The 26,491-nt window shown below is 44.8% G+C and overlaps 1 protein-coding gene across 1 annotated transcript in view; it reads right to left on the reverse strand.

Moving 5' to 3' along the window:
• LOC138273841 (lectin-like) overlaps positions 1-26,491 on the reverse strand; it is a 96,825-nt gene that overhangs the window by 24,208 nt on the left and 46,126 nt on the right. The window contains exon 5 of the mRNA XM_069218901.1: positions 13,585-13,696. Coding sequence (XP_069075002.1) covers positions 13,585-13,696 — 112 coding nt within the window. The remainder of the gene's footprint in view (positions 1-13,584; positions 13,697-26,491) is intronic.

A 26,491-nucleotide genomic window follows, 5' to 3' on the forward strand; every position in this document is an offset into this window, starting at 1 on the left:
CTTTATGGTACAGTAAGTTAAAGTGTGCTCTTTCATAATTAAAATATATAGCCCATAATATGTGTACACCTTATTGAGTTTCATCCAGCCCTCTATTGTTTTGACTGAAGAGTCCAGAAAGTCCACCCAGGCCAGGGTCTGACCTTTCTGGCTGTCTCTGAACTTTACCCAGTACTCATCTGTAGTAAGTCCAAATCCTTCCATCAAAGTTTCATTCACATGCTGATAGGACTCATCTACCTCCTCATTAAGGGTCAGAAGTTTATCTCTGCCCTTTACTGAAACCAACTCCTAAAGTACAGAGCCCCAGTGTTGGAATCGTCACTTCTTCATTCTACAAGCCCTATCAAAGTCTTCAAACCATTTGTTGATGTCATCTCCATCACTATACATAGGGACAATCCCTTTGGGGATCTTCGGGTCAAAGGATTCCTCCTTCTCCCTGTTATGCTAATTGCTGTGTCCATCTTTGAGCCTAAGGTCCACCTTAACCCTCCATTTCTCTAGGGCTATCCTTCTCTCCTCAAGTTCAAGTTTTCTCTCCTTCAGGGAGATTAGGTCCAACTCATCCTCTAGGAGTCCTACCACCTTACCAAGAGGGGATCTACTAGAGTGATTTCTGTCACTTCCCACTGTTGAAGGAGGTTTGGAAGGATGGGGAGTTTAAGTCTTCACCTCTTTCCTTTTCATGCACTTGGGCTACAACATCTTCCTTGACCTCTCTAGGGTCACTCTCTGAGGAAGTGTCATGTTTCTCTAATCTCTCTTATTCATAGAGGCGGAGGGCATTCTCGAGTTGCTCCTTTTTGGCTGTAGCTCTATAGCCAATGCCTCCTGCTTTGCACAGGGCTCATAGGTCCCTGATCCTAAGGGCTGGACAGATTGATATGTTGAGACCCTTATCAGCATTCATTATGCCATTTAACCTAGTAGTTGGAACCTTATTAAAGTTGTAGAAAAAAATAAAAAAATGTATTAAGCATTTTTTTGAATGCTAGTGGAATGAGGTCTATAAATCCTGCAAAAAAAATTGTTGATGCTAAAATGAATTTAGTGGGTTTGTTGTGCAGAAATCACTTTTGACCATGTGGTAGTACTGAGAAACATAAGTTCAGGATCCATCCACTGTAACACCAATGTAGGAAAGTGGAGTATTAATTGGTGTGGGGGTTAGTCCTCACCATGTAATACTCTCACAATACCCCAAAGACAGTCCTTTGGATTCACACTAATAAATCATTGGCTCAGTCCTGGTAGGGTGGCAAAGAGCAGTCAGGCTTTACTGGAGGAGCATGTGTCAAGCATTTCAGAGCAACAACATGGTTGATAAGTATTGGGCACAACTTGAAAGAAATCCAACACTAGTTTAGAACAACAGAGTTAATGTTTATCTTATTTTAGACACCAAAATGAACAGAATTGCATCAGTACAACCGGAGTTATAGATTATAGAAGCAATAATAAATGATTGCACAAAATGTACTTTGAAAACTTAACATTGCGGTCCATGAAGAAAACGAGTGACAATCTTCCACTTCGAGGTCAAGTTACATTGAACTCTTATATGGGTATGGTGGTGCAGACCCTGTGACCAGGCCATGGCAGTCAGTTAAATTTTACCTGGCCCTTGGGGTCCAGGACCCGTGCTGGGGCTTATTTTACTGCTCACACGATGTTGCAAGAAACAACATGCAAAAACACAGCAGGGGCTGAGATGTCGAAGTTGGATGCAGGCTGCACAGTGTGGGTCGAGTGTGTGGGTCAGTTACCGGACTCGCAACCAACAAGCCTTGGCAGCGGTAAACACAAAAAAAAGCTTTGTGAACTTCACAGTGTCTGGGGGAGTGACGTAGCAGCCTGAAACTTTGTTGCAAGTGAGACTACAAATCCCAGAAGACACTGGACCACCTGGATTTGGGCAATTCCACAGAGGGCCAGATGGCCGGTGAATCTTCAAACCTGCAAGCATTTTTACCTGCATTTTTGCATGGGACTAGTGCTACTAGTCCAGGGGAGACTGAGGGTGCTTCTGGGGTCTGCAGTGCTCCCTCTGATCAGGAGTGCTGAGTTTGAGCCAAGGACGAGGGTCGTTCACACAGTTCTAAAGGTGTTGCTAGAGGGACAGTGTCCCTCTTTTGCTTTCTTGCAGTGGCAAAGTCCTGTTGTCAGCAACAAGGGTCTCCTCTTGGCAGGAGGGGCCGCCGCAAATCTTAAGCGGGGTGGGGGTGGAGGCAGGGATCACCGGGGGGGGTAAATAAAAATAAACATGCCTGTCCCGATGCTGCTGGCCACCTCACGTTCCTCTTCTGATGGTGTCCCAGCAGCCCCTGGGACACCATCATAGGCTCCTCTGGCAATGCTGGTGCTGCTCTCATGCTTTACCTAGCATGAGGGCAGCACCAAGATTGATCTGAGGGGCTTGGTCTGCTGCTCAGACACTACGTTGGAGTCTGTGCAGTTTCTCCAACCCAGCTGTGAACACAGCTGGGTTGGAGAAACCCAAGTGGCCATGTCAGTTTGGCTGGCCTAAGACGGCTGGCCAAGCTACCATGCGCACTTGAGTGCACTCCACTCCTCCTCCCCCTCCCATGGCCCAGCCCCACCCCTCCTTTACACGATGGCTCAGCTGAGCCAGCAGCTGAAAATTAAATGAAATATTGTTTCATTTTTCAGCTGCTGACTCTTAGCCAGTGAGGCAATGCCCCTCCGCAATTGTGGTGGAGCCGCTGCTGCCTCTTGGTCCTTCCCTGATGTCAGTTGTTCAGATCTGAGGTTCTGGTGTCAGGGGGGTCCCTTAAAGCCTAGATTTAGTGGAATTAGGGGTGTGCAGGCTAGTGGTGAATGAGCAGCTAGCTCCTGCAGCCAATCTGCCCTGAGGAGACCACATTTGGTGGAGTGGATAACTTTTTCCTACCCAGAATCCTCTATTCTGCAACTTCTAACATGGCATGAATCTAAATTTAATGTATAGACTGGGCTGCTCATCCTGGGGGTGAGGCCAGCATTATGGCAGAGTACACTACCTTGCATAGCTAATTTCCTGCCTGTCCGTAAGCAGATGTGCCTGAGGCAGGGCAGGCTGTGTTCCCCTCTGTGGACAGCACAGCTGCCTATCAGGGGTGGTGAAGGCTTTGAAGCTCACCACCCTGAAGTGCTAATTTACTAGCCTGGCTGCGGGTGAAATGTGTGACCTCCTTCCTGCCTCAGTGTGAAAAGCTGGCCTGGCTTGTAGTGGGTACCAATGGTACTTACACCTTATACCAGGTCCAGTTATCCCCTTATTAGTGTATGTAGTAGTGTTCTAGGAGGTTAGGCTGATAGAGGTAGCTATAGCAGAGCAGCTTAGGCTGTACTAGGAGACATTCAAAGCTCCTACTATACCACTTATACCTTATAATATATCATAAGAAAAGACAATACTCAGTGTTACTAAAAATAAAGGTACTGTATTTTTATGACAAAATGCCAAAAGTTATCTCAGAGGATATACTCCCTTAGGAGGTAAGTAACAAGCATAACATATACACAGATAATGAAATCAGGTAAGTATACAGTCAGGAAAACAGTGCAATTACCATAGAATGTAATAGACTGTAATGAGCCTGGGGGCAACACAAACCATATACTAAGAAAGTGGAATGCAAACTAGGTGTGCACCCCTAGGTAGGACTAGTGTGTAGAGAATCGCTGGGAGTATGGGAAAACACCAAAGGTGTAAAGGAGACCCCACCCCAGGACCCTGGAAAGTAGAAGTAAAGTGGTACTACTTTCCCAGAAGACACACAGAAGTCGTGATGAAGGATATTGCAAGAACTACACAAGACTGCCAGACAGTGAAGACGGATTCCAAGACCTGAGAACCTGCAAAGAAAGTGGACCAGGTCTAGGAGTCACTGGAGTGTCCAGGGGGGCAGAAGCCCACTAAACCCTGGATGAAGATGCAAAATGGCTGCCTCCGGTTGGAAACAGATGTTGGCTTTGTACCAACGAAGTGACCTAGGAGGACCAAATGTGTGCAGGAGCTGGCCCACGTCATGCTGGAAGAAGCATTGAAGCTAGTTTGCAAAAGTTGCACAGTCAAGCCTTGCTACACGCAAGGGTCGCGGTTGGATGAAAAGGGTGCTGCCCGGGCCCATGGAGGACCAGGATGTCGCTACTCGGGCTGGGTGGACAGAGGGGGCCCTCAGCAAGGATGAAGGCCTACAAAGAAGAGGGAAGCACCCACAGGAGCCTTTAAACACGTGTTCAAAGGAGCTGAACGAGGCTGTCGTCTCACACTGAAGGAAGAAGTCCCACGTCGCCGGAGGTCAACTCAGGGAGCAGGGCATCATAGGACGAAGTGCTGGGGACCCAGGCTCAGCTGTGCACAAAGGAATTCTGCAGAGGATGCACAGAAGCCCTATGAGCTGCAGATCACTGGGCACATGGTGGCACTGACTGGTAAGGGGATGCAAGGACTTACCCCCACCAGTTTCGTGCAGCTGGACCTCTGGACAGTCGGGATCACTTGGGTCCACCACTCGTGTTCCGGGGACGTCGGTCATGGAAGACAGAGAAGTCACAGAGTACCAGTGATGCTGTAGTTTGTTGCCTGCTGGAGCAGGGGGAGATTTCTTCTTGGCTTCCAGTGCAGGGTGAAGGCAGACAGCCCTAAGAGCGTGCACAACCAGGAAACAGTCAAGAAAGCCAGCAGGATTAGGCACTACAATGCCGCAGTAGTCTTCTTGCTACTTTGTTGCAGTTTTGCAGGTGTCCTGGAGCAGTCAGCGGTTGATCCTTGGCAGAAGGCGAAGAGAGAAGTGCAGAGGAGTCCTTGTGGATTCTTGCAGGTCGTAATCTGAGGAAACCCTGAAAGGAGGGACCCTAAATAGCCCTCAGAGGAGGGTTGGCTTCCCTACCAGGTGTGGACCTATCAGGATGGGTCTCTGATGTCACCTGCTGTCACTGGCCACTCAGAGGTGTCCAGTGTGCCTCCACTCCTCTGAAAACAAGATGGCGGAGGTCTGGGACACACTGGAGGAGCTCTGGGCACCACCCCCAAGGAGGTGCAGGTCAGGGGAGTGGTCACTCCCCTTTCCTTTGTCCAGTTTCGTGCCAGAGCAGGGACAGGGGATCCCTAAACCGGTGCAGACTGGCTTATGCAAGGAGGGCATCATTTGTGCCCTTCAAAGCATTTCCAGAGGCTCTGGGAGGCTACCCCTCCCAAGCCTGCAACACCTATTTCCAAAGGCAGAGGGTGTAATACCCCCCTGCCAAAGGAAATACATTGTTCTGCCTTCCTGGGACTGAGCTGCTCAGACCCCAAAAGGACATAAACCTGTCTGAGGGGAGGCAGCAACTGTAGCTGCAGAGAAACCCCCAGAGAGCTGGTTTGGCAGTACTGGGGGTCCATGGTGGAACCCCCAGGGTGCATGGGATTGGCCCCCCAGTGCCAGAACTGGACTGGGGTTGAAATTTCATAATCCCAGACACCTCACATGGCCATATTCGGTTTTGCCATTGTGCAGTTGCAGATAGGTGATGACCTATCTGTCATGCACGCGTGTAATGGTGTGCCCGCACTCACAAAGTCCGGGGAAAAAGGCCCTGGACAATGTGGGAGCACCATTGTTACTGCAAGGGTGCCCTCACACTTAGTAACTTTGCACCCAGCCAGAGCGGGACATATAGGTGACTTATAAATTACTTAAGTGCAGTGTAAAATGGATGTAAAATAGTGTGGACACTATTTTGCCAGGACTGCAGTAGCAGTCCTGTGAAAGGTTTGTCTGAGCTCATTATGGGTGTCAAAAGTAATGCTGCAGCCCATAAGGTGCTCTTGGAACCCCAATACCCTGGGTACCTAAGTACCATATACAAGGGCATTATAAGGGTGTTCCAATGTTACAATTGGTCACTAGCCTACAGTGACAAATTTAAGGTAAGATAGAGCATAAGCACTGAGGTTCTGATTGGCAGAGCCTCAGTGACACAGTTAGTCACTGCACAGGTAAACACATTCAGGCCACAAACAATGAGCAATGGGGTCCTGGCTAGCAGTGAGACAGGCAACACATACTAACATATAGGTTTTTATCTATGAGCACTGGGGTCCTGGCTAGCAGAATCCCAGTGACACAGTAAAAGCACACTGACACACACTCACAAACAGTCCAAAAGTGGGGGTAACCATGCTAGAAAGAGGCTACTTTCTCACACTCAGCTTTTGCCTCTGACTCCTGGAAGTGTTTTCACACTACCTGGCAGGAGGTCAGAACCCTGTCTTGACAGTAACAGGTATGGGAAAGTGCAGGCTGATCAGCCATAGCACAATGAAGTTGTGGCATCCAGGTGGGTAACCTCCAAGGTGCCACCTGGGTACATGCCAGCCATCCCTCAACACCAGATATGTGTCAGGGGAAAGAAGGCACATTGTTTGACACCAAACTCAACATCTCTAGGTGGTGCCATAATGGAGCTAGCGACCCAGGTCTGTCTAGTTCCAAGTCCCATGCTATCCTATGGGCTGGCTATCAGTTACATTGTACCTTAATTGTAAAGACACTATAGAAACATAAAGCTTATGTGTACATGGCTACACCTAAAATATAATGCACTCTGCCTCCTGGGCTTAAGAAGCCTTCCTTAGGGGTGTCTGACATATATGAAAGACAGTGCATTGGACTCCGCCACACATGGTAAGGGAACAGTCAAGTTCTAGCAGTTTGCACTGCTCCGGCAGTCTGCAATGGTGGGCCTGCTATCAGTAGTTAACTTGGGTCACTTAGGATGGCCCAATTTGTGCTGAGGCCCTGGGGACCCCTTTAGCACCTATGCCATTGGTACCCCAGGTACCATACACTAGGGACTTATGTAACCTAGGGGTTAAGTCTTTGCCAATTGGAGAATTCCCAAGTTGAAAAAATAAATTTTTGGAGAGAGCACAAACTGAGAGTTGAGTGGACCTGCCGGGATTTGAACATGGTACCATGAGGTCAAACACAGGCCTCTACCATGGACGCATTAGTCCACTAAGGCCCCAGACTCAGCAATGTGAAAGGGTTGCTGCTACCCATTCCACCTGGGTTCTTCATAATCCTCGCCATCAGCACTCCATATACCACATTTGGCCTTGAACTCTCCATGTATAGTAGTGAGACCAATTTCACAGTTTTCACTATTGTTTTGGGGATTTTTGAGACAGCACAATACTTTTTTCAGAATGCTAAAGTGTTTCAAGAGGTGCATATATGTTCTAGATAATAATGTCTGGTTGGTTGAAAGTCTAGATTAAATCTGCTTGAGCGAAATTGGAGGTGAGCTCCATAGAGATGAATGGCATGCATAGGTCCCTACTGCAGCAAATCTGGAGTCCTACTTTGTTCCCACTACATCTGTTTGGAACGGCTTATAAGGCATGTTTGAGAGAGTTATTAGGTAGTCAAGGGCCATGATTCCTCTAGACCTATAACTAAGCAGACAGTCAGAGAAGCCTGAATCTCCCAGTTTGCGTGAAATCCCCGTTGCTATATGTGGTCCTCTCTGCAGAGTCACCCCAAAATGTTTAGCATTCACCCCTCCCTAAAACACTGTAAAATTGGCCTAGTCCTGATTGCCACATTTATATTTACTTGGTGACATATGCACACTTAGTTGTAAAAAGCAGAAAACATCAACCACTATCGATCATTCTCCCTTGTGTCAGCTTTGGCGATCCTAACACAGGAGACATGCTAGGTATGCTCATACTTCATTGTAATCCCTGATCCCCCAGGCCTTGAGAAATCATGTCCCACCATTCCTGTATAGAATCAGCAAGAAGGTTGCCAAGTATGTGCAAAGTTCACAAGTATATAGTCATGCTTTCTTGTGTCAGATTCAGCGTTCTGAAAAGAGGCTCTGTTAGACTTGGCCCTCTCTGCAAGGTCACCGCCAAACTTTTTGCCTTCACCCCTTCTGTGTTCTGAATTTCATTTTTGTTTGCATTAGGACTCTGTGCACTTAACCACTACTAACCAGTGATAAAGTGCTTGAGCTCTGTCCTTAAACATTCTAAAATTGGCTTACCTCCAATGTGCACAATTAGTTTACATACAAATCCCTAATAAAGTGGTACTACATGTGCAGGGCCTGTAAATTAAATGCTACTAGTGGGCCTGCAGCACTCATTGTGCCACACACTAAAGTAGCACTTCAAACATGTCTCAGCCCTGCCATTGCAGCCTGTAATGCAGTGGTAAACTGTGAATTCAACCTGTTAAAATAAACCTCTTGCCATGACTAAACCTTCCTTTTTAATACATATACATCATCTCAAAGGGAGGCTCTAAACATTCAACAGGGCAAGGTGCTTTGTTTTTAAACAAGGGGATGTGTACTTGTAAGTTTTACATATCCTGGTAGTAAAAAAATCCTAAATTTGTATTTCACTACTGTGAGGCCTATCTCTCCAATAGAATAATATTGAGTTACCGTAACTCGTGTACAGCCAAATGGAGGAGTAACCTAGGAGGTAGTAAAGTTTGCCCAGTGTGCAAAGGGTCTGATAAAACAGAAGATCACCTACTGATTTTTTGTCCCAGCTACTCCAAGCAGCGTAGGCATTGGATTGTCCCTTTCTATAGTTTACTAGGAGTTCCCCAGTATAGAGCTGCCTTGAGAATATGTAGAACTGATACAATCCCTTTGTTAACTTCTCAATCGCAAAGTTCCTAGAGATCATCTGGCCGATTTCAAATACATTTCTTTCAACTTCCAGTTCCTAAAGGTCAAGTACGAGTCCACTATGTTTATTTTTTAGATCAAGCTTATTGGCTGTCTCTCAAGCACAGGCACTCTGCTAACCATAGTGTCAATAACAACATTGCTTAAAGTCATTGTTTTAAATGTTTTTATCAATATTTTATTATTTGCCACAATAAGTTGTGACCACTCTCTAGACTGTGTATCAACCTGAAGTGTTACTTGGAAGAACATATTTCAAATCTTATTGCTTGTTCCAACATTGTTATAACGGTTGGTTCTTTGACATGTTTGAATACTTATGTACTTTTAGTGTCACCTATCAACAATATGCTTATATTTGATGTTAATTTTTTTAAATTGTGACTTTTATGATCTACAACCAAAATAAGGTATTTAAAGAAAGAGTCACCGTATTACATTTATTAATTGCTAACTTTTGAATGCGAAAAGGTACAAATATCATGTTTGGACTCAAATGAATTGTAAATTAAAATCTATTGTAATGGTGAAGTTATTACAATTTTGAAAATTGTTCAAAGTTGGCATGTTCCTGCTCTAAACTTTCAGAGGTCTTCTAAGAATTTTCAGCTGCCTCGGACTGTTATTGCTCCTCCATCAGGAATGCGTTTTAGGCCCAGATAGTGAACAATAGGATCTGGTTGTAGCTGTTAGTGGGCCATTGTGCTAGGATGTCTGGGGGTAGAACCGTTTCCTGCCCCACCTATATTTCAAAGTGCTTGTCTCCAGCACACACAAAGGAACCTGACACTAGTTTTTTGTCACCATAGACTTCTTGGAGTCTTTACAGGGGAAGGGGAGGACTTGATGTGGGGGTTTGCCTAGATGATTCCTCCACTTTAAAGGCTAGCACCAGGTATAAATATAGGACCTTAGAAACACAAAAGGATGATGGCCGGAGTGCCAAAACTTTTCAAACACTCACCCTCAGTCACTGATCTAGGTTTAATCCATTGTTCTTTTGCTCACCGTGCCACAGCAGTTTGAACCCAGCTATCTGCAAATCAGTCTTGACCCTCAGTCCAGCCCAAAGCTGCCAGCCCAGATCCTCCCTGGAGCAGAAACAAGCATCCTGGAACCGGTTTCAGGGTATCACCCTTATCAGCCAGACTAGCTTGAATCCAGTGCACAATGAGCATTGGACCCACGTCTAGGCATACCCTTCCCACTTAGGGCAACTTCAGCAACACAAAAGGATGATGGACGGTGTGCTGAAACTTTTCAAACACTTACCCACAGTCACAGATCTGGGATAAATCCATTGATCTTTTGCTCACAATGCAACCCCAGTTTGGACCCAAATATATGCAAATCAGTCTTGACCCTGTTCCCTATAGGAACAGTCCAGCCCAAACTGCCGGGCCAGGTCCTCCATGGACTGGAAACAAGCATCCTGGGACCAGTTTCAGGGTAGCAACCTTCATTAGCCAGACTAGCTTGTATCCAGTGGGACAGTGACCACGGGATCCCAGAGGACTGCCCTGCTGCTTGAGGCATGCCTTGTTCCTTAGAGGACTACCCTGCTCCCTTGGGCCTGCCTTAGTCCTCAGAGGGCTGCACTGCTTCTACCAGAGGACTGCCATGCTGCTTGAGGCCTCCCCTGCTCTCTGTGAATGAAGGCTGGACCTGCTTCCATAATCACAGGCATTCTGTGTGACTTCAAGGTTAAGTTGGCTAACTTCCTGTTTTGAACTACAGGGATACAACAAGCTCCACTGCAACTCCTCAACTGCCTGGCTGACCTGCTGCAACTGGACCTGCCTAGACCTGAATCTGGACCTGAATCTGGACCTGCCTGAGCCCTGCTGGCCTCTGCTTGTGTAAGTACCTGATTCCCTGGCATTGGAGCACACTCATCTATAGGAAAGGAGAAATCCTGAAGTTTTGAACTCTTGGCGTGGGACCTGGTCTTTCCCTCCATAGTTGTCGACCTGAAATTATGAATTTCCCTGGTCTAGTACGACCAGATGACAGTGAGTGGCACTTGGTGTTTTTAGGCATTATGCCTACCTGAAGTTTGAAATTCATTTTATTTATTGACATATACTTTAGTTTTCTAAATTGGTTTGGGATTTTTCATGTGTAGTACTTTCACTTTGTCACTGTTTATGGCTGCATAAATTCTTTACACAGTGCCTTTAAGATAAGTCTGACTGCTTTTGTGCCAAGCTACCAGAGTGTTAAACACAGTTTGATTCAGTGACTTTTGGGGTTCACCCTGACAATGATTATTATTGCTACTTGAGTACGGCTGTCAACCCCCTCAATCAATATCCCAATTTCATACACCAGTGAGAGATCAAAGACCATAACTTGGAACTTACTTCTTTCACCCAAGAGGTTGGTTCTGGTGTTACTTGTAAGTTGACTGTGTTTTCCTAGTGCTGTTTACATTAGGCCACCAGACATCCGAAGTTGATGGTGGGGGAATGAGGCTGTGTGTAAACTGTACTAACCAGTGTAGCTGTTGTTGAATCTTAATTCTTCAATTTTCTCCCCAAACCTAAACTTCAGCCCTCTGAACTTCATCAGGAGGTGGGTTCACTGACCTTCTTTGTTCATCTCACTGACCTGCCAGCATCCGCTTCTGATCCTGATGATCCTGCTGACTTTGTTCATCCTATAATAGCTCGGCTAAATCATGCTCTGCTCAGTCTTGCCAGGTGTCCAGTGGGGCTAAAACAAGTGCTAAATGAGTGCAAATGAAGGAGCACATGTGCATATATGTGAACACTAGGTAGTCCAGGTGAGTAGTACCTGTGTAGTGGAGGTTGCATAGTGATGAGAGGCTCAAGGGACTACTGACAGTACTATCTGTGGAATGCCATTTTTCTAGTATTTTTGCTGGCATTAACGCTGAAATTTTACTAATGAATATTCATGTATTCCGAATGTTGGATTTGCCTAGAAAATGAATTAATGTAGAGAAAAATAATTGCACGCATCTGAAATTGTGACAACCTGAGTGACCGCCAATCTTCACAAAGCGTACTTAGTAATGGCTTATTGAGATGAAATGCTGAGCAAAATGTCTGATTAATGTAGTAATATATCATATTTTAGGTTATGGATTATCTATTAGCTTTATTAATCATAGGCCTTAACTTAGCAAGGTCTTGGCCTAGTTGCCTTGGCCTCATGTCAAGCTGCATTGTTCCTGGTGACTCATAAAAGGGCTGCTTAGAGAATTAAAGTGTGATTTTCCACTGTGCTGACCAAGTGCTCATGGCTGAGATCCATTCTCATGAGAACTGCTTACTAGAAAATGATGTACTAGCTAGGGAAACATTGATCAATGTAGTATGTGTGAGACTGACCTTCCCAGGAGAAGACAATGGATGTACTGACTGAAGTATAAGCTGCAACAATATTGTTACCTGACGAGCGCAATGACGAGATCAGGAGAAGAGGAGCCAATCATCGACATGTGAACCACGTAATAGCAGAGCTTTAGATTTTAAGTTTTATTTTAATTGGACTAACTGCAAACATGCGATTCTTTGACCAATAGGGACATGGGAAGTAGTTTTAGGAAATCTAACTTAGCCAGACTCCACCGAGAGGACATACCCTCATTTTTCGCTATTCTCCATAAGAGACGTGCTTAACTTTACTGCTTAAAAGAGACTTTAATTCTTCTGAACTTTAATGCTGAAGCCTGATGCCTTGCTGACTGAACTGATGTCCTATTGATGAAGACTGTCATAGCTTGCTGATCCATATTGAGGACAAGTATAAGATAATGTTACTGATTGTTATGTCTTTTTGCTTTTGTTTCTAGGTACCAACCGCTAATTTTTTATAGAGCCATAGTTAGATGTTTTTCTAAATTTGTGTTGACTAAATTACTTTTGCATGAAGTCCAAACATGCCTTTCTAATCTGAAGTTAGATAGGGTACTCACTTATGATGTTCACTACATGTAATAACAGTTGATGTCTTTTCTATGCTGAAATCTCAATGTATGCTATTTCTTTGGTGCAGTTATTCTTGCTATTGATTTGCATTGTAACTTTAGAATGTGTAGTAGCTCAAGCTTTGATTAGATTGCGATTCTTTTGTCGCTTTGGTCAGCCACTATTATTCCTGAATGTTTATCATCTGATTTTGAGACTAATTTATGTGACATTAGCATTGTTAATATAGGGAAATAAACATTCTAACTTTTACAAAGGTATGGTTATTCATGTCCGAGAGTTCATGGTGTGTGGATTTTACTGACTCCTATCGATTATTAATGTAATTGATTGTTATTGTAATTGATTAATGTTGGTACGGGGCTATATGGTGGAAACTACTCTAAGCGCAGTCAAAAGGTCCATCGTCCTATACGTGTCTCCTTGTAAATTTACTTATTAAGGTCCGACGCGCCAACAGCTTCTAGCATCCTTCCAAACAATGTCAGGCACTCCAATTAGGTGCTGAGCAGACAGACACCATAGGGTTCGGTGTTAGGTGACAATAATAACAAATCCATTCCTCTGCATTTCTTCGACCTCTCTACGACTGTACTGGAATCTAAACCCACACTTTCTGGGATTTTGAGGGAGTTGTTAGGAGATAGATATTGAGACAAAAGTGAAAGTGTGCTGCAAAATCCAAAAGGAAGGAAACCGGGCTGGGCAAGGGAGGCCTGAGCTCAGACATTTGGAAATAACACATGCAGCAAGCAACAAAGTGCAAACGGATAGCTTGGCAGGCTTGACAGAATGGGCACAATCAAGCAAGCTGAATTAGAGATTAAATTGTAGATAGACAGTATAATCTGAGCAGTTACTGAGTGGCATTCTATTGGAGAAAAAAGGAAATATCACAAATTTGAATGAGTAAGTTCTCACTTACTGTTAAAGTTGAATTGCAGGCAAGGCTCGCGCCCCTCAAAGTTATTAGGTTCTCCACGATGCCATGCTTGGAAGTTCCACTGAGAGCCATCCGTCCACATGAAGCTCCTATCCTGCAGATGAAGGAGAATGAAAATTCACATTAACTGGCATCAGATATGTATTTGTGCATGTTTAGGTTTATCATTCACTTTGAAATCTCCCTAAAGCAGATCTGTGTGCAGTTACAATGTCAAAAGTGAATGAACCAACATGAGCCTATTGACAGTTCATAAAAGCTAAACTTATTTTAATGTGGCCCCAAGTTCCCTGTTCAAGGCTTAACTGTTTCACCAAATTAAGGGAATATGGTTCAATTTAGCAGCCAAATCAGAACCTGCATTCTAGCCTGGAAACCCTGAGCAGTGCTCAGAAAGAGCAGTCAGTGTTTATCTGTTATAAGTAAAGGGCTTGCACATGATGCGCCTCTGCCAACGTCTCTACATAAGTGAGTATGCTGGAGTAAAATAGAAAAGAGAGATAGCACTTTGAGAGAAGGCACTAGAAATAAAATAGAAACGAGGATTGGACGTACTGAAGTCACCAAAAAGGTGGGATTTTCTACCATGCAGTGCAAGTGACTGGAAAAAATGTCAAGCAAAAATAAACGGAAGGAAGAGAAGACGTGACAGTCAGCAAGGTTTCAAGCAATACGTTTCTGAGAACTGTCTGCCCATAATGGTAAAATCTTCACCGCCATGCGTCTGCAGAGAGGCAGACGTGTAAAAAGTAATATTTCAGGTTCACCCTTTAAAATTTAGTAATGGAAGTGGGTGGATTGTTCTGCTTAATTCTCAAGAGAAAGTCTGTTTGGAAGAATCGTGTTTACAATGATTTGAAGCTTGTGAACTTCAGGAACTGGTGGTCTGTGGCCAGGAATGTGAGTTAGACATAGTGGTAAATTACAAGTATGAAAGCTCATTAAAAAACAGTGGAAAATCCCATCTTAAAATACCTCCAGGCAAGAGCAGGTTCAAAAAAATCCTGAAATTATAGGGAATGAAAGAAAAATTACATATCAATACAAAAAAATTCAAGATCAGCACAATAATGCAAAACAAAAACAGCACATAAATTGATGTGAAAAAACATAAAATCTCACATACACCTGCGCACAGGGCCAGACCTACATAAACAGCCATGTACAGGTGAAACTCTCAGCAGCTCACACTTCCATTTTGCGGTATAACACTATGGATGCAGCACTGTGTGGCCACTATTTCATGCTAAGCCAAATCCATGTTTCACTACAACAAACCAGGTAGCATAAAAATGGAAACCAGGCTACCAAACAATGACCTATAATGGTGTAGGAACGCAGGAGAGACAATATTGACACAGTCTGGTTCAAACCCATTAACACGAATCAGCTTGAGATCCAAAGGATACCCAGGCTCGATTCTGACACCAAACATAAGATATTTTCATCATTATGCATACCATAGAGCCCAGCATCAGGATCCTATGCTGTCCCCTCTTATCAAAATGCTAGCAGCACTAGAATTCTTTGCAACAGGCACCACACAGCAGACAGCAGGATTGGTGTGTGGCATTTCTCAGTCAAGCTTTAGCAAAATACCCTGCTAAGTGATAGCTGTTTTGCAGTGAGAGATTATGCAGCATTTACAGTTCTCCTTGAACACCCACACAGCTAATGCCAGCAAAGCAAGCATTTGTACTACGTCAACATTTCCTGGCATCCTGACAATTGACTGCACTCATGTACAACTGGCTGCCTCATGTAGACAGGAAAGGGTGCTAAAACTTTAAAATTAAGCACACTATTTATGTGCAAATTATGTGGATCTGTGTATACTGAACTGGTGCTCTGGATGAAATCAAAATGTGATGATTCCGACAGGAAGCAACATTAGTCATACTGTGGTAACACTGCACCCTTAAGGCACTGAGTAGACAAATCAACCCTTCATCTTCAAGATTACAGTGCATTAGAATATCGTAGTCCAACCTCAATACATGTCAGCAGTACCATTGAACAGTTGTTATCCCCTATGACATCACATTCATGGATTAATGTAAATATGTGTAACAAAGTACATCGGTCACTCTTCACAAAGATTTTGATTCTCAGCCAAGTAAAGTTTTTAACAACCACATGTACTTCCATTACAATTCTCATGTCCCTTACCTTGGATTCCTCCAAATCTTAACCCTCTTTCATGTCTTCCGCTGCAGAAATGTTGAGGATGGGAATCATTTTCTTCTTTCCACTGCTTGAGGTAGAGCAGAGTTGGCGAATTGCCACCAGTTGCCATGCTTTAGTGTGTGTGAGTGCTTGGCAACTCAATTAAGATCCTAGAATTCCACTGTTTAGAACCAGTGTTTAATGTTCTCAACATCATGTGAATATGTTGACTCGGTTTTGATTTTGTACTTAATCTCATTTCACAAGCAAGTTTTTGTTTGCTCTTGGTGGCATACTTAGCAATAGATGGCACACTAGGCGGTCATGGTGTCTCAACACATCCTTGGCCAGGACCCACTGCTCAGGATCCGTAAACTTGTACTTCCGTGTTCTTCCTGGGTCCATGATAGAAGAGCCTGGCAGGTTTTTACTTGTGAGGTCTAAGTGATATCAGAGGATTACAGCAGAATCTGCGTTTCTAGTTTCAAGGTGCTTTATCCACATACAAATTAATGTCTGCAGACTCCCACACAGGAAACAGATGGTGTACTTTTGGGTGATCTCAAGGTCCTTCTCAGTATTGCTCTGGCTACTTCTTTTCTCTAGTGATTCATTTCCTCACACCTGGATCGTCCAAGTGGGCACTTCATGATGATTTTGCATGTGCTATTTATTGGGAGAGGTATTTGCCACATGCTCTAAATGACACATATCCGCTATTTAACACATATGTTAAGTAGCAATTCTGTGGTGCCTGATAACAATGTATAATCAGTATTATTTAACAAATGTTGTTTGGGGCATGGACTAATCAGCGACCAAGATGGCCACATGGCATTGAAGCTGATGCCCATGGGGCTATTCTGGCCAAAGCTTCCAGATGCCACAGCCTGATGCGGCCATCGGAGGCCCTGTGGTGACAGGGTCCGCAGCCGAGCCTGAGGACAGGGTGACGGCGAGCACAGACTAGGACACGGGCTCCTTGATCGCTGCTTTGGACGATGTGATGTGCCCTGGCGACCATCCAAATGTACCACTGGCAGGTGGATGAGCGGAGGTGAGCCGCGCTTTTGCCCTTAGACTCAGATAGATGAATACAGCTTGTATAGGCCACCACAAGACATACACATTAGGCCGCACGCACCCAGGCCTATCATCGTGCCTCCCTGATTTCAACAACCAGCCTGGAGCAGTTCATGGCTCCTGCCTCTGCTGCATGCCTCAGCCTCCTTGGATGCAGCTGTGATCTTGGGGGAGACACGACTACTGGAGCTCCTGGGGCAGTTGTCTGTGGAGTTTGCTGGTGCGGCACTTGAGCGCCTTGCGGCAGTGACCCTCATGCAGGCCTGGGGCAGGGCCACAGAGGGCTGAGGCGTGAGCCCTTGGGTGGAAAAGTGCACCCTGAGACACACTCAATGACATTATTCATCTACAAAAGGAGGTGAGCTGCAATTTACACCCCTGCCCTCACACACGAGAAAGGTACCCGAGTGGCACTTCTGACTTCTGACTTTTTACCACCAACTCTGACGGCTCCCATGAAAATGTCCCCCAAGCACACTCCAAATGCTGCTGAACTGAATTAGGGCTTCACACAAGGTGTGAACCACTCAACACAGACCTAATACTAATTTTTACTTCACTGCCCTGAACTGCTGCAGCTCACTCTACGCTTGCTCATTGCGCCTTGCATGTTAACACTGGTTGCGCCATTGGTTCACTTGTTGTAGCTGGCCTACATATGTGCCCACCAGCTCAACAACTCCAGAACATTACGCACCCCATTTATTACTCTTGACTTTCCCACTTATATGTGTGATTGGCTGCAAGGCTGCCAGGGGAGATCGCTATGGGGCGTGGGGACCCTAAACAAAAACAATTACCATTCAACCCTACCCAAACTCCTTGCAAGCAACATACAGATGAGCCTACTGACAAGGAACCCCCTCCCAGCACCACTCCTTACCTCCCCCCGGATAGCACAGCCACCATAATGGCTGCATTGAGGGCTGGTTTTAAAGCCATAGATTCACACTTTGACTTATTAAGAATGCAACTTGATCATATGATTGAACGCACAGACCGACATGCCACCAGACTGGATGGCATGGAATGCCAGATATCAGCAATAGAAGATGATAATGCCGACAGCAGAGCACAACTTGAGAGAACAGAGTGCCAACTGAAATCCGTAGCTTCTAAAAATGAGTGCTTGGAGGTGTGCTCCCATTGCAATAATATTCGCATTGCAGGAGTGGCTGAGACCACCAACACTGGCCTTTTACTGGAACCTTCATTGTTGAGAGAACCCACAGATCGCTTGGCCAGTGCCCTGTTTCTGGTGTGCCCCATAATTGCTCAGCTCCTAAACTTCTGAGATCGGGACACTGCACTCCTCTTGGCCGAAGAGAAGGGACCGTTTCACCATCAAGGCATGGCCTTGTCTATTTTTCCGGATTTCACGCAGATGGTCCAGGAGGCATGGTGTAAATTCACTAAGTTTAAAACTACCCTACAGAGATGTGAGCTACGATATGGCATGTTGTATCCAGCAAGACTGCGCGTGGAGAACGACGTAAATACACCTGGTGACGCTATCTCATTTTGCAAACAACCGAAGCTCGGACCGGTCTAGCCTGGGTGTTCTCCCTTCGTGGGGTCCTTGGATTCATAGTTGTCGGGCCAACAGAATGATCACGCAACCTGAATGATCCTCCAATATGGGTATCCCCGCATCTTAAGGAACTGGCCCTGTAATTGTTATGATGCCTTTGCATAAGTTGGAACTCTATGTTCATTTTCAAATGTGCTTAAAATTCACGTTAGACGGACTTCACATTTCTGCACAGCCACTTTGCGATCGTGATCGCCATTAGCTTTGTCACATCCTCTATGTGTACGCCAGCATGTTTGTTGCTCTTATTTCTGGGATGTTAATGGGATTCACTGGTGGTTTTTCACTCTGGTGTGGGATCAGGGTGTTGGGATTGTTATTTCTGTTGCCATTGTCCACTGATGCTACATTATTGTCTTATTGCATGACAGTCTGATCATTCTATTTTGTTTACGTGCAACATATACCCCGTTGCTTTCATGAGGTCACAAGTTAAAGGGGATCACTATTTTATCTTAACATGTATAGGATGAATACAAGAGGTCTGAATAACCCACGGAAGGGAAAGCAGGTCCTCTCCTACCTGAATATGCATGGTGTTAACCAAGCATTTTTACAAGAGACTCATCTGTCACCCTGCTCCGATTGCACTTATGCAATACCTTGGGGCTCTAATCGTTTCTTTACACATCATAGCTCAGACTCTAGTGGATTGTGCACCCTGATCTATAAAAACATCCCCTTTGTTTGCTATGACTTTGTATCTGACCCAGAGTGGAGATATGCCCTCGTTACTGGAGCCCTGGCTCACAATACTATTTTATTGATCAATATATGCACCAATCGTTGATTTTCTAGAGCTCTTTCATGAACTCTCTGCTCTTATGAGATGTTTCCCAACAGCCTATGGCCCTCATTATGACCTTGGCGGGCAGCTACAGTCCCCTCGCCAAGATCTTACCGCCGGGTGGCCGCCAATGCGGCCGTACCCCGCCACGGTCATTATGAGATCCCCGCTGGGCCGCAACATAGGAGCCAGCTCACGGGGCCCTGTCAGGGGCCCCCTGCACTGCCCATGCCGGTGGCATGGGCAGTGCAGGGGCCCCCAGGGGCCCCGCGACTCCCCGTACCGCCAGCCTTTTCTTGGCAGTTCAAACCGCCAGGAAAAGTCTGGCGGTAGGGGGACTCTTAATCCTCTGGGCAGCGCTGCTAGCAGCGCTGCCCTGGCGGATTACTACCGCCGGGGCCACTGTGGCGGGAAACCGCTGGCCCCGGCGGTGTGACCGGGGCGCTTCCGCCGCGGTCGTAATGACCAGGGAAGCACTGCCAGCCTGTTGGCGATGCTACCGTCATTTCAGCCCTGGCGGTCTTGTACCACCAGGGTTGTAATGACCCCCTATATCCTGTAAAGTGGGGACTTTCATATTACACATCACCCTAGTCTTGATTCTGTGGGATCCACCATGGTCACTAAACCACACCCTTCACAAGCCCTTACCAACCTGCTTGAGACCCTTTCAACTCACTGATGCCTGGCGCACATGCCACTCCTTAATGAAGGATTATGCTTTTTTACTCTGTCCCACACAATATCTGGACTCGTATAGACCAATGGTACCTGTCCCTGGGACTACTATGGCTATTGGACATCACATACTACCCACCCACACTATCAGATCAATCCCCAGTGATGGCAACACTGCATGTCCCGTGCCAGGGTCCACCAGTTAGGCATTGGGGCTTCCCCGCAAATGCATTACACAATGAAGTGTTCCATACAGAAGTCCGAAACACCAATAATGAGTACTTCATAATTATGATGGCTCTGTGCATAAACACACAACTCTCTGGGAGGCATTTGAGGTATATATAAGTGGAGTTTGTATATCTAAATATGCTGGAGCCCCCTGCAGCATTAGAAATGACCTGGCTAAAGTGAAGGAGAAACTTCGCGATCTAGACCACCAACATCAGCTCCCCCACACAATTCAATACTACATAGCAGATTCATATTGCTACAAGAATTTCAGGAATTGCCCACTCGTGAGGTTGCCTACCTATGCAAGTATGTCAGGGCACACAGATATGGGGACGTAGAGAGGCCAGAACATACTCTGGCTCAATTCTTACATCCACCATGCCAGACCACATACATAACAAGCCTGCTCAGGCAGATAATACTATAACTACTGATAACACCAATATCGTAAACATATTCACAGCATACTATAACCAACTGTATACCCCCCACACGGACATGTCTGAAACAGCTCTCGCTGACTATCTATCTCAGGTCACGATGGTGTGGCTAGAGGGCAGTCATCAACAATTCTTGGCCTAACCCATCACCTGAAATGAGAATTCCCATGCCAATGATGTAGAAGCGGCTCTAAGGCCCCTGGCCTAGATGGCTTCACAGGAGACTTCTACAAACCATATAAAACTATCATAATTGTGCGCATAGTGCTTCCTACCTACCCAGACGACCTGAAGGAACTTCCACCACTCACATTAGTGATCACTGCCCCTGACTGCACCCACCTGATAACCTGTCTATATCACACCTCTCTGTAACTGAGGCCAGTTGCTGTGGAGAAGTCCAGGGCTGCTTGGGAGTGGGATCTGGAGATTCACATGACTGATAAAACCTGGTATTATTGATGCACACAAAGTAAATAAATCTCCAACAACCATTGCCATAAATTGCTGCATTATAAGTATCTGCACTGTGCCGATGCAACTCCTAAAGCACTAGCTAAATTAGGCCCTACTAGCCCTAACTGCCCAGCAGAACAAGCTGATTTTACACACTTAACATGGAACTGCACACTAATTCTAGTACATTGGGGAGACATTCAGTTCACCTTATCTTGCATGACAGGACGCACACTTACTGCTGATCCCCTTATGGTCTTACTTGGCTATGTCAAGCCCCTTCCACTGGGATTATGACTTTTGGTAGACATCGCGCTGCTACTGGCTAAACGCCAGGTGGCCCTCCATTGAGGAAATGGAACACGCCCAACAGTTATAGCCTTGCTTAACAACATGTCTTACTGTGATATCACCAGTGAAATGTGCGACTCACTGCAACCTCCTAAATCTAGGCCGAAAAACATATGGCAACCACTCAGGGATTATTTATTAACACTGACCTCTACTAATGATGGAGATGGGGAAAATGTTGTTTCGACTGTAACAAAGATGCTGTCCATGGTGTTCACCATGTTGTTTCACTTACTACGATAGGGCTGATACCCTTTGCAACACTTGCCCATATTTGTACCTCAAGCATGCTTAACTGGCCTCTACCACCTCCCCTCCACCTGCATTATGTTATTCCCCCCTTGTGCAGTATATTCACTACTGTACTCTTTCATTTGTATTACTGGATTGTCTTGCATTGTCTTTTATGCTTGCAAATATGTAGCTACCGTGCCTTTCCTTTATATCAAATAGACCTAAATAAAGATTTTTTAAAAATTAACAAATGTTTTATTTACCAAACACCATGATATCATTTTCACCCGATATTGTGGTTTGGTGGGTTTTACCACCAAACTTGTAATCAAGCCAGGTGTGGATTATTAACAAATTATGTCTGCTTCTTAATCTGTGGAAGACCGTTGAAGCTAGCACTGAAAGAAGAAAGCCATATTTCCTGCCACATTCTTGTCTATTTTCACCAAGAAAACCAAGATGAGTTGATAAGAGCTTTCTTTGCTAAAGAAAGTGAAATGGTTCCTCCTTGAAAGTGACACCAGATCTGCTGCTCAAGCTCTCACATTTCCATGGTTTCAAACGTATGATCTATGGCCTCTAAGTCTCTACATTGCCTCCCTTACAGGCATCTTACATGCTCCTGCACTTTATCATGACCCTGACAAATATGACAACATTGCTTTCTGCCTGACGGAGCCCCACTGTCTCTCCTGAAAGCAATGATCTGGCATGGTCACCATTTTGTGTCACGGCTTGCGTGTTAATATATAATTCAGCCTTACAGAACAGTTACATGCCTTTCTTTCAAGCATCTTCAAGAGGCGAACAAGATTTTTCCCTCGTGTCTATGTCTCTTTGGTTCCAGTGACCGTCACCAGATACACAGTGATGTGTCACTGCTTCAAGGCATTCCCAATCCTCTACTTACTTAGGAAGCAGAGTGGTTATTCTTTGCTGTTAGGCATGGTTGTTGGGAGGCTAATTGGAGCAGTGAGATTTCCATCAAGGATGTAACCGTAGTGTCCGGAAAGTTTCCCAGTACATCAGGGTGTTTACATGCCATTTTTTCAATCTGGTTTAATCAGCATCATGGCAGGTTCAAGCAGGTCGTATCTAGTGTCCCATTTTTTAGTCTTGATCTGAGTGCTAGGAATTTTCTTTTTTTCTGATTGGTCTCATAAAAAAATCTTGGGGAATATAGATCTTATTTTCTACAAACAAAAAAGGGCAGTTTCTTTCCTGCCAATTTTTTATTGCTGTTGCAGTTTTTGATCCTATGTGCTCTCTGTAGTTTCAGTGATGGATCAACGGTTATTTTGTGCGTTCCAGAATGAAGAGAGTTAGGAAATCCATGATAATATCTTTCTCAAGGACCTATGGGATCACTGAAAAGTGAGTATTATCTGGTCTATTTCTTTTTTAGAGTTCAGTTATCTTTGCAGATTACAGTGATCTTTTTCCCAGTCTGTCAGTCCCACCACATTTTGTTCAATAGATAATTTGTCTGCTGCTCAGAGGCAGAAGTTAAAGCCACCATGTTATTCCTTATGAAGAAGACATTGCTTGAAGTTTTTACTGTGTTTTCTTCCACATTGCTGATGGTATTTTTTATCACAGTCACCCCAGTATTGTTTCTAGAGTAATTGCTAGTATCATTGTTTCAGGTTCTTTGGGAGCCTTCTGAGATTTGACTGAGACTATGTCTGTGAAAAGGAGCTCTTGTACTGGTTTCCCTTGCATCATTAGCATATTTGACTCTTATTCCGAATTCTAGGTTTTTTAAAACAAAGTCAGGGATTCTTTTAGTGCGATGAGTTTTATAATTCTTCTTCAGTTATGTCTCTCAGAGATCGTCATTTTGCCCCTCATGAAGAGTGTCTGTCAGGCTGAGCAAAGGTCAGCCTGACAGACACTCTTCTTGTTCAGCTCAGGCAGCCAGGAGCGAGACATGCGTGATTTGCGCAGACTCCTGGCAGCCTGAGCTGAACTTTGCTGGGCTGAAGAGGTCACAGCTCCTATAGGCGTGACCTCCTAAGCTCAGCAAAGGTGCCTCGAGGCCCTCCCCCTCGGTGACGAGGGGAAGAGTCACCCATTGACTCTGACCTCTGCGCTTCAGGTTTCAGCCCTGAAGCACCCATGGTAAGTGTCAATCAGTGACACCTCGTCACAGAGTGGGATGGGGTCATAAGCCTCACTGACCCCATCCCACTCTGTGACAAAGTTGGGACTGCTGCCTTCCCTCATTGGCTGACCTAAGGACAGCCAGAGAGGGAAGGCAGCAGTCCCAACCCTCCTGGGACCTCCGAGCTGAAGGTAAATGTGTGTGTGTGTGTGTGTGTTTTTTAAATGAATGTTTGGTGCGTGCGTGTATGCTTGAATGTTGATGAGTGTTGTGAATGGCTGTGCATGCGTGTGTGAATGAATGAGTGTGAGTGTGCTTCCCGCCCGCTCTTCTCCCTCCTAAAATTACCAGCCGCCACTCATCCAGTCAAAAATCCACTGTCTTCATATCTGGTTATTTTCTCTGCTTTTTTCTTGTGTAGGCTCTTTCCTGTCCCTCTACCTCCCCTTTTCTGTCCCTAGTCGTTACGTCCTCGTGTATGCCTCTACGAAGAAGGTGCTCTTATCCCCGTATTGCTGGGGTTTTATTTCCCATGCTGCTCATCAGCTGTAATCTTCAATAAGTTCCTTCATGTTTCTTTCTTTGTTTGTTTCTAACTTTTTTGCTGGATTGCTCAATATCAGTGTTCCTTTGCCCCATTCTTGCTGATTCAAATTCTACCTAGACTTCTTCAGTGATGGTTGCTGGGCAAGCTGGTTATCTTAGCATACGGGTTCTCACACTGTGATGAATACAGACTGCAGCAAGGGGAATCTGTTTTGTGTATTTAGGCCTAATGTCAGGGACTTTTCTTGATATTGTTTTTTTCTGAGGACAGACCTGTGATACTGGCAGAATACATATTGCACATGAAATGCCCCCTAATATAGCAGATCTCTCTGCTACACATCTGTTTAAACAGACAAATATTAGCATCTTACAATACTTTAGGAGAAGTATTTGCTATCATACAAGTAATTTCTGGGACGACTACATTTTGGATTCTGAAACTTTACTACTTGTGCTTGTCATCACATCAGGTTCAAAATATACTGAGTTGAATGGAGTAGCCAGTCCACCCAATAGAGGTGCCGGTATCCACAAACAAATTATTGTACACAAGAACTGATTGGTATAAGGTTTGGCTCTACCTGCGGTATGACTGGCAGTAGTTACACAGAAATTTCAAAAAGAAGGCATTGAGCTTCCAGCTTAGAGCCTGGAAAGCTTTTTGATAGCAATGCTGTAGATGTTTAGAGCTGCTAGATTTAAAGGGAAAAGCTTGATGTCCATTGCCTGTTCTGTGCCTGAAAGGTTTTTTTAAAATATCAGGGGGAGGAGGTGTTTTCTGCACCACCCAAAAGGGTTATGATAATCTTGAATAGGTTTTCTTCATGTTTTATCCCTTCGACTGTACAAGGATAATTACCCATTGTTACAGTTGGGACTGCATGAGGAAGAGGGTTTCCATATACCCCTTCATGCTTTGGAAGGTGAAACTGTGATGGATCCTATTGATTTGAGGACATAGCATACTCTAGCTTACATCTGGAGAGATCACATCAGGCATGGATAAATCATACAGTCAATGTTTTTGTGGTTGCCAGCAGCCCAACTCTGGATGCAGGTTTCTGACTTGTTTACCAGCAGCGCTTTGAAAAATTTACTTAACCACATGCAATGATCAGAAGTAGACAATGCATGAGTAGGAGCTGAAAGCAAAGACCACCTACAAAACAAGTAAACATATTGTGCTCCTTATTTACATTGAGTCTGGCAGAAATTAAGGTAGTCCAGTGAATTGAGCTGGAGGAGTGATCTGGCAGAGTTTGGTGCTAGCTCACGGACAGTAAGTCGAATCTGCTGATTCAGGATCCCTAGAGGATGAACTACACCAGCACAGGCCATGACATGCCTGCATGAGTCTACATGGTTGTACCAGACGGCATATGGTGCAGTGATCAATATATTTTATTGACACCTTCTATCATCTGCAGCAGCTCATTACAAGTTAGAATACCAGCAATGCCAACACAGCCTTCCATCCTTTCAAACTCTGCAAAATAAGAGTTTTGAAAAAGCACACATGTACTTACAGCACCAAGAAACAACAGAAGTGCATTTTGAATACTGTATAAAAACAAGATGGTATTATTTTCATTACTAATGGGAATCTGAGGTTAATTCTGAAGATGTAGAGCATTGCATGCACACCTGTGGCTGAGTAACAGCAATTCTAAGGTCAAGCTAAAAAAAGGCTCTGCCAAGCTTGTACTGTGAACCCAAAAAATAGGTAATAGCCTCTAATATTCTGTGCAATCAAATGATCTGCAACAAAATAGTGCAACTATCCGCACGGTTGCATCAGGGTATGGCTATAACATAACATATGTATTTGTAAAGCGCACATAACCCGTAGGTATCTAGGTGCTGAATAATAGATGTTTATTGTTACCCAACTCAATGGTACTCATTTCATTGACCTCAGATTTTTGGATGAAAGACTGAGTGGACCCGCTGGGATTTGAACCTGTGACCATGAGGTCAAACAGAGGAGCCTACAGGGGGCGTATTAGTCCACTAATCCACCAGACCTGGATCAATTGAAAGTGTATCAATTGAATTTTAATACAGCGTAGCCCATATTTATCAAGGTTTTTGGATCACCCTTATACCACACAGGGGGATGTGAGGGCGGTGCAAAGCCTAAATGCGATTTATCCAGCTACATAAGGCACCTAAAGGGTGCCCTGCGTGGCTGGATAGATCTAGAGAAACGCAAGTCA

This window comes from Pleurodeles waltl, chromosome 2_2 (assembly GCF_031143425.1).
Source record: "Pleurodeles waltl isolate 20211129_DDA chromosome 2_2, aPleWal1.hap1.20221129, whole genome shotgun sequence".
Taxonomy (NCBI): Eukaryota; Metazoa; Chordata; class Amphibia; order Caudata; family Salamandridae; genus Pleurodeles; species Pleurodeles waltl.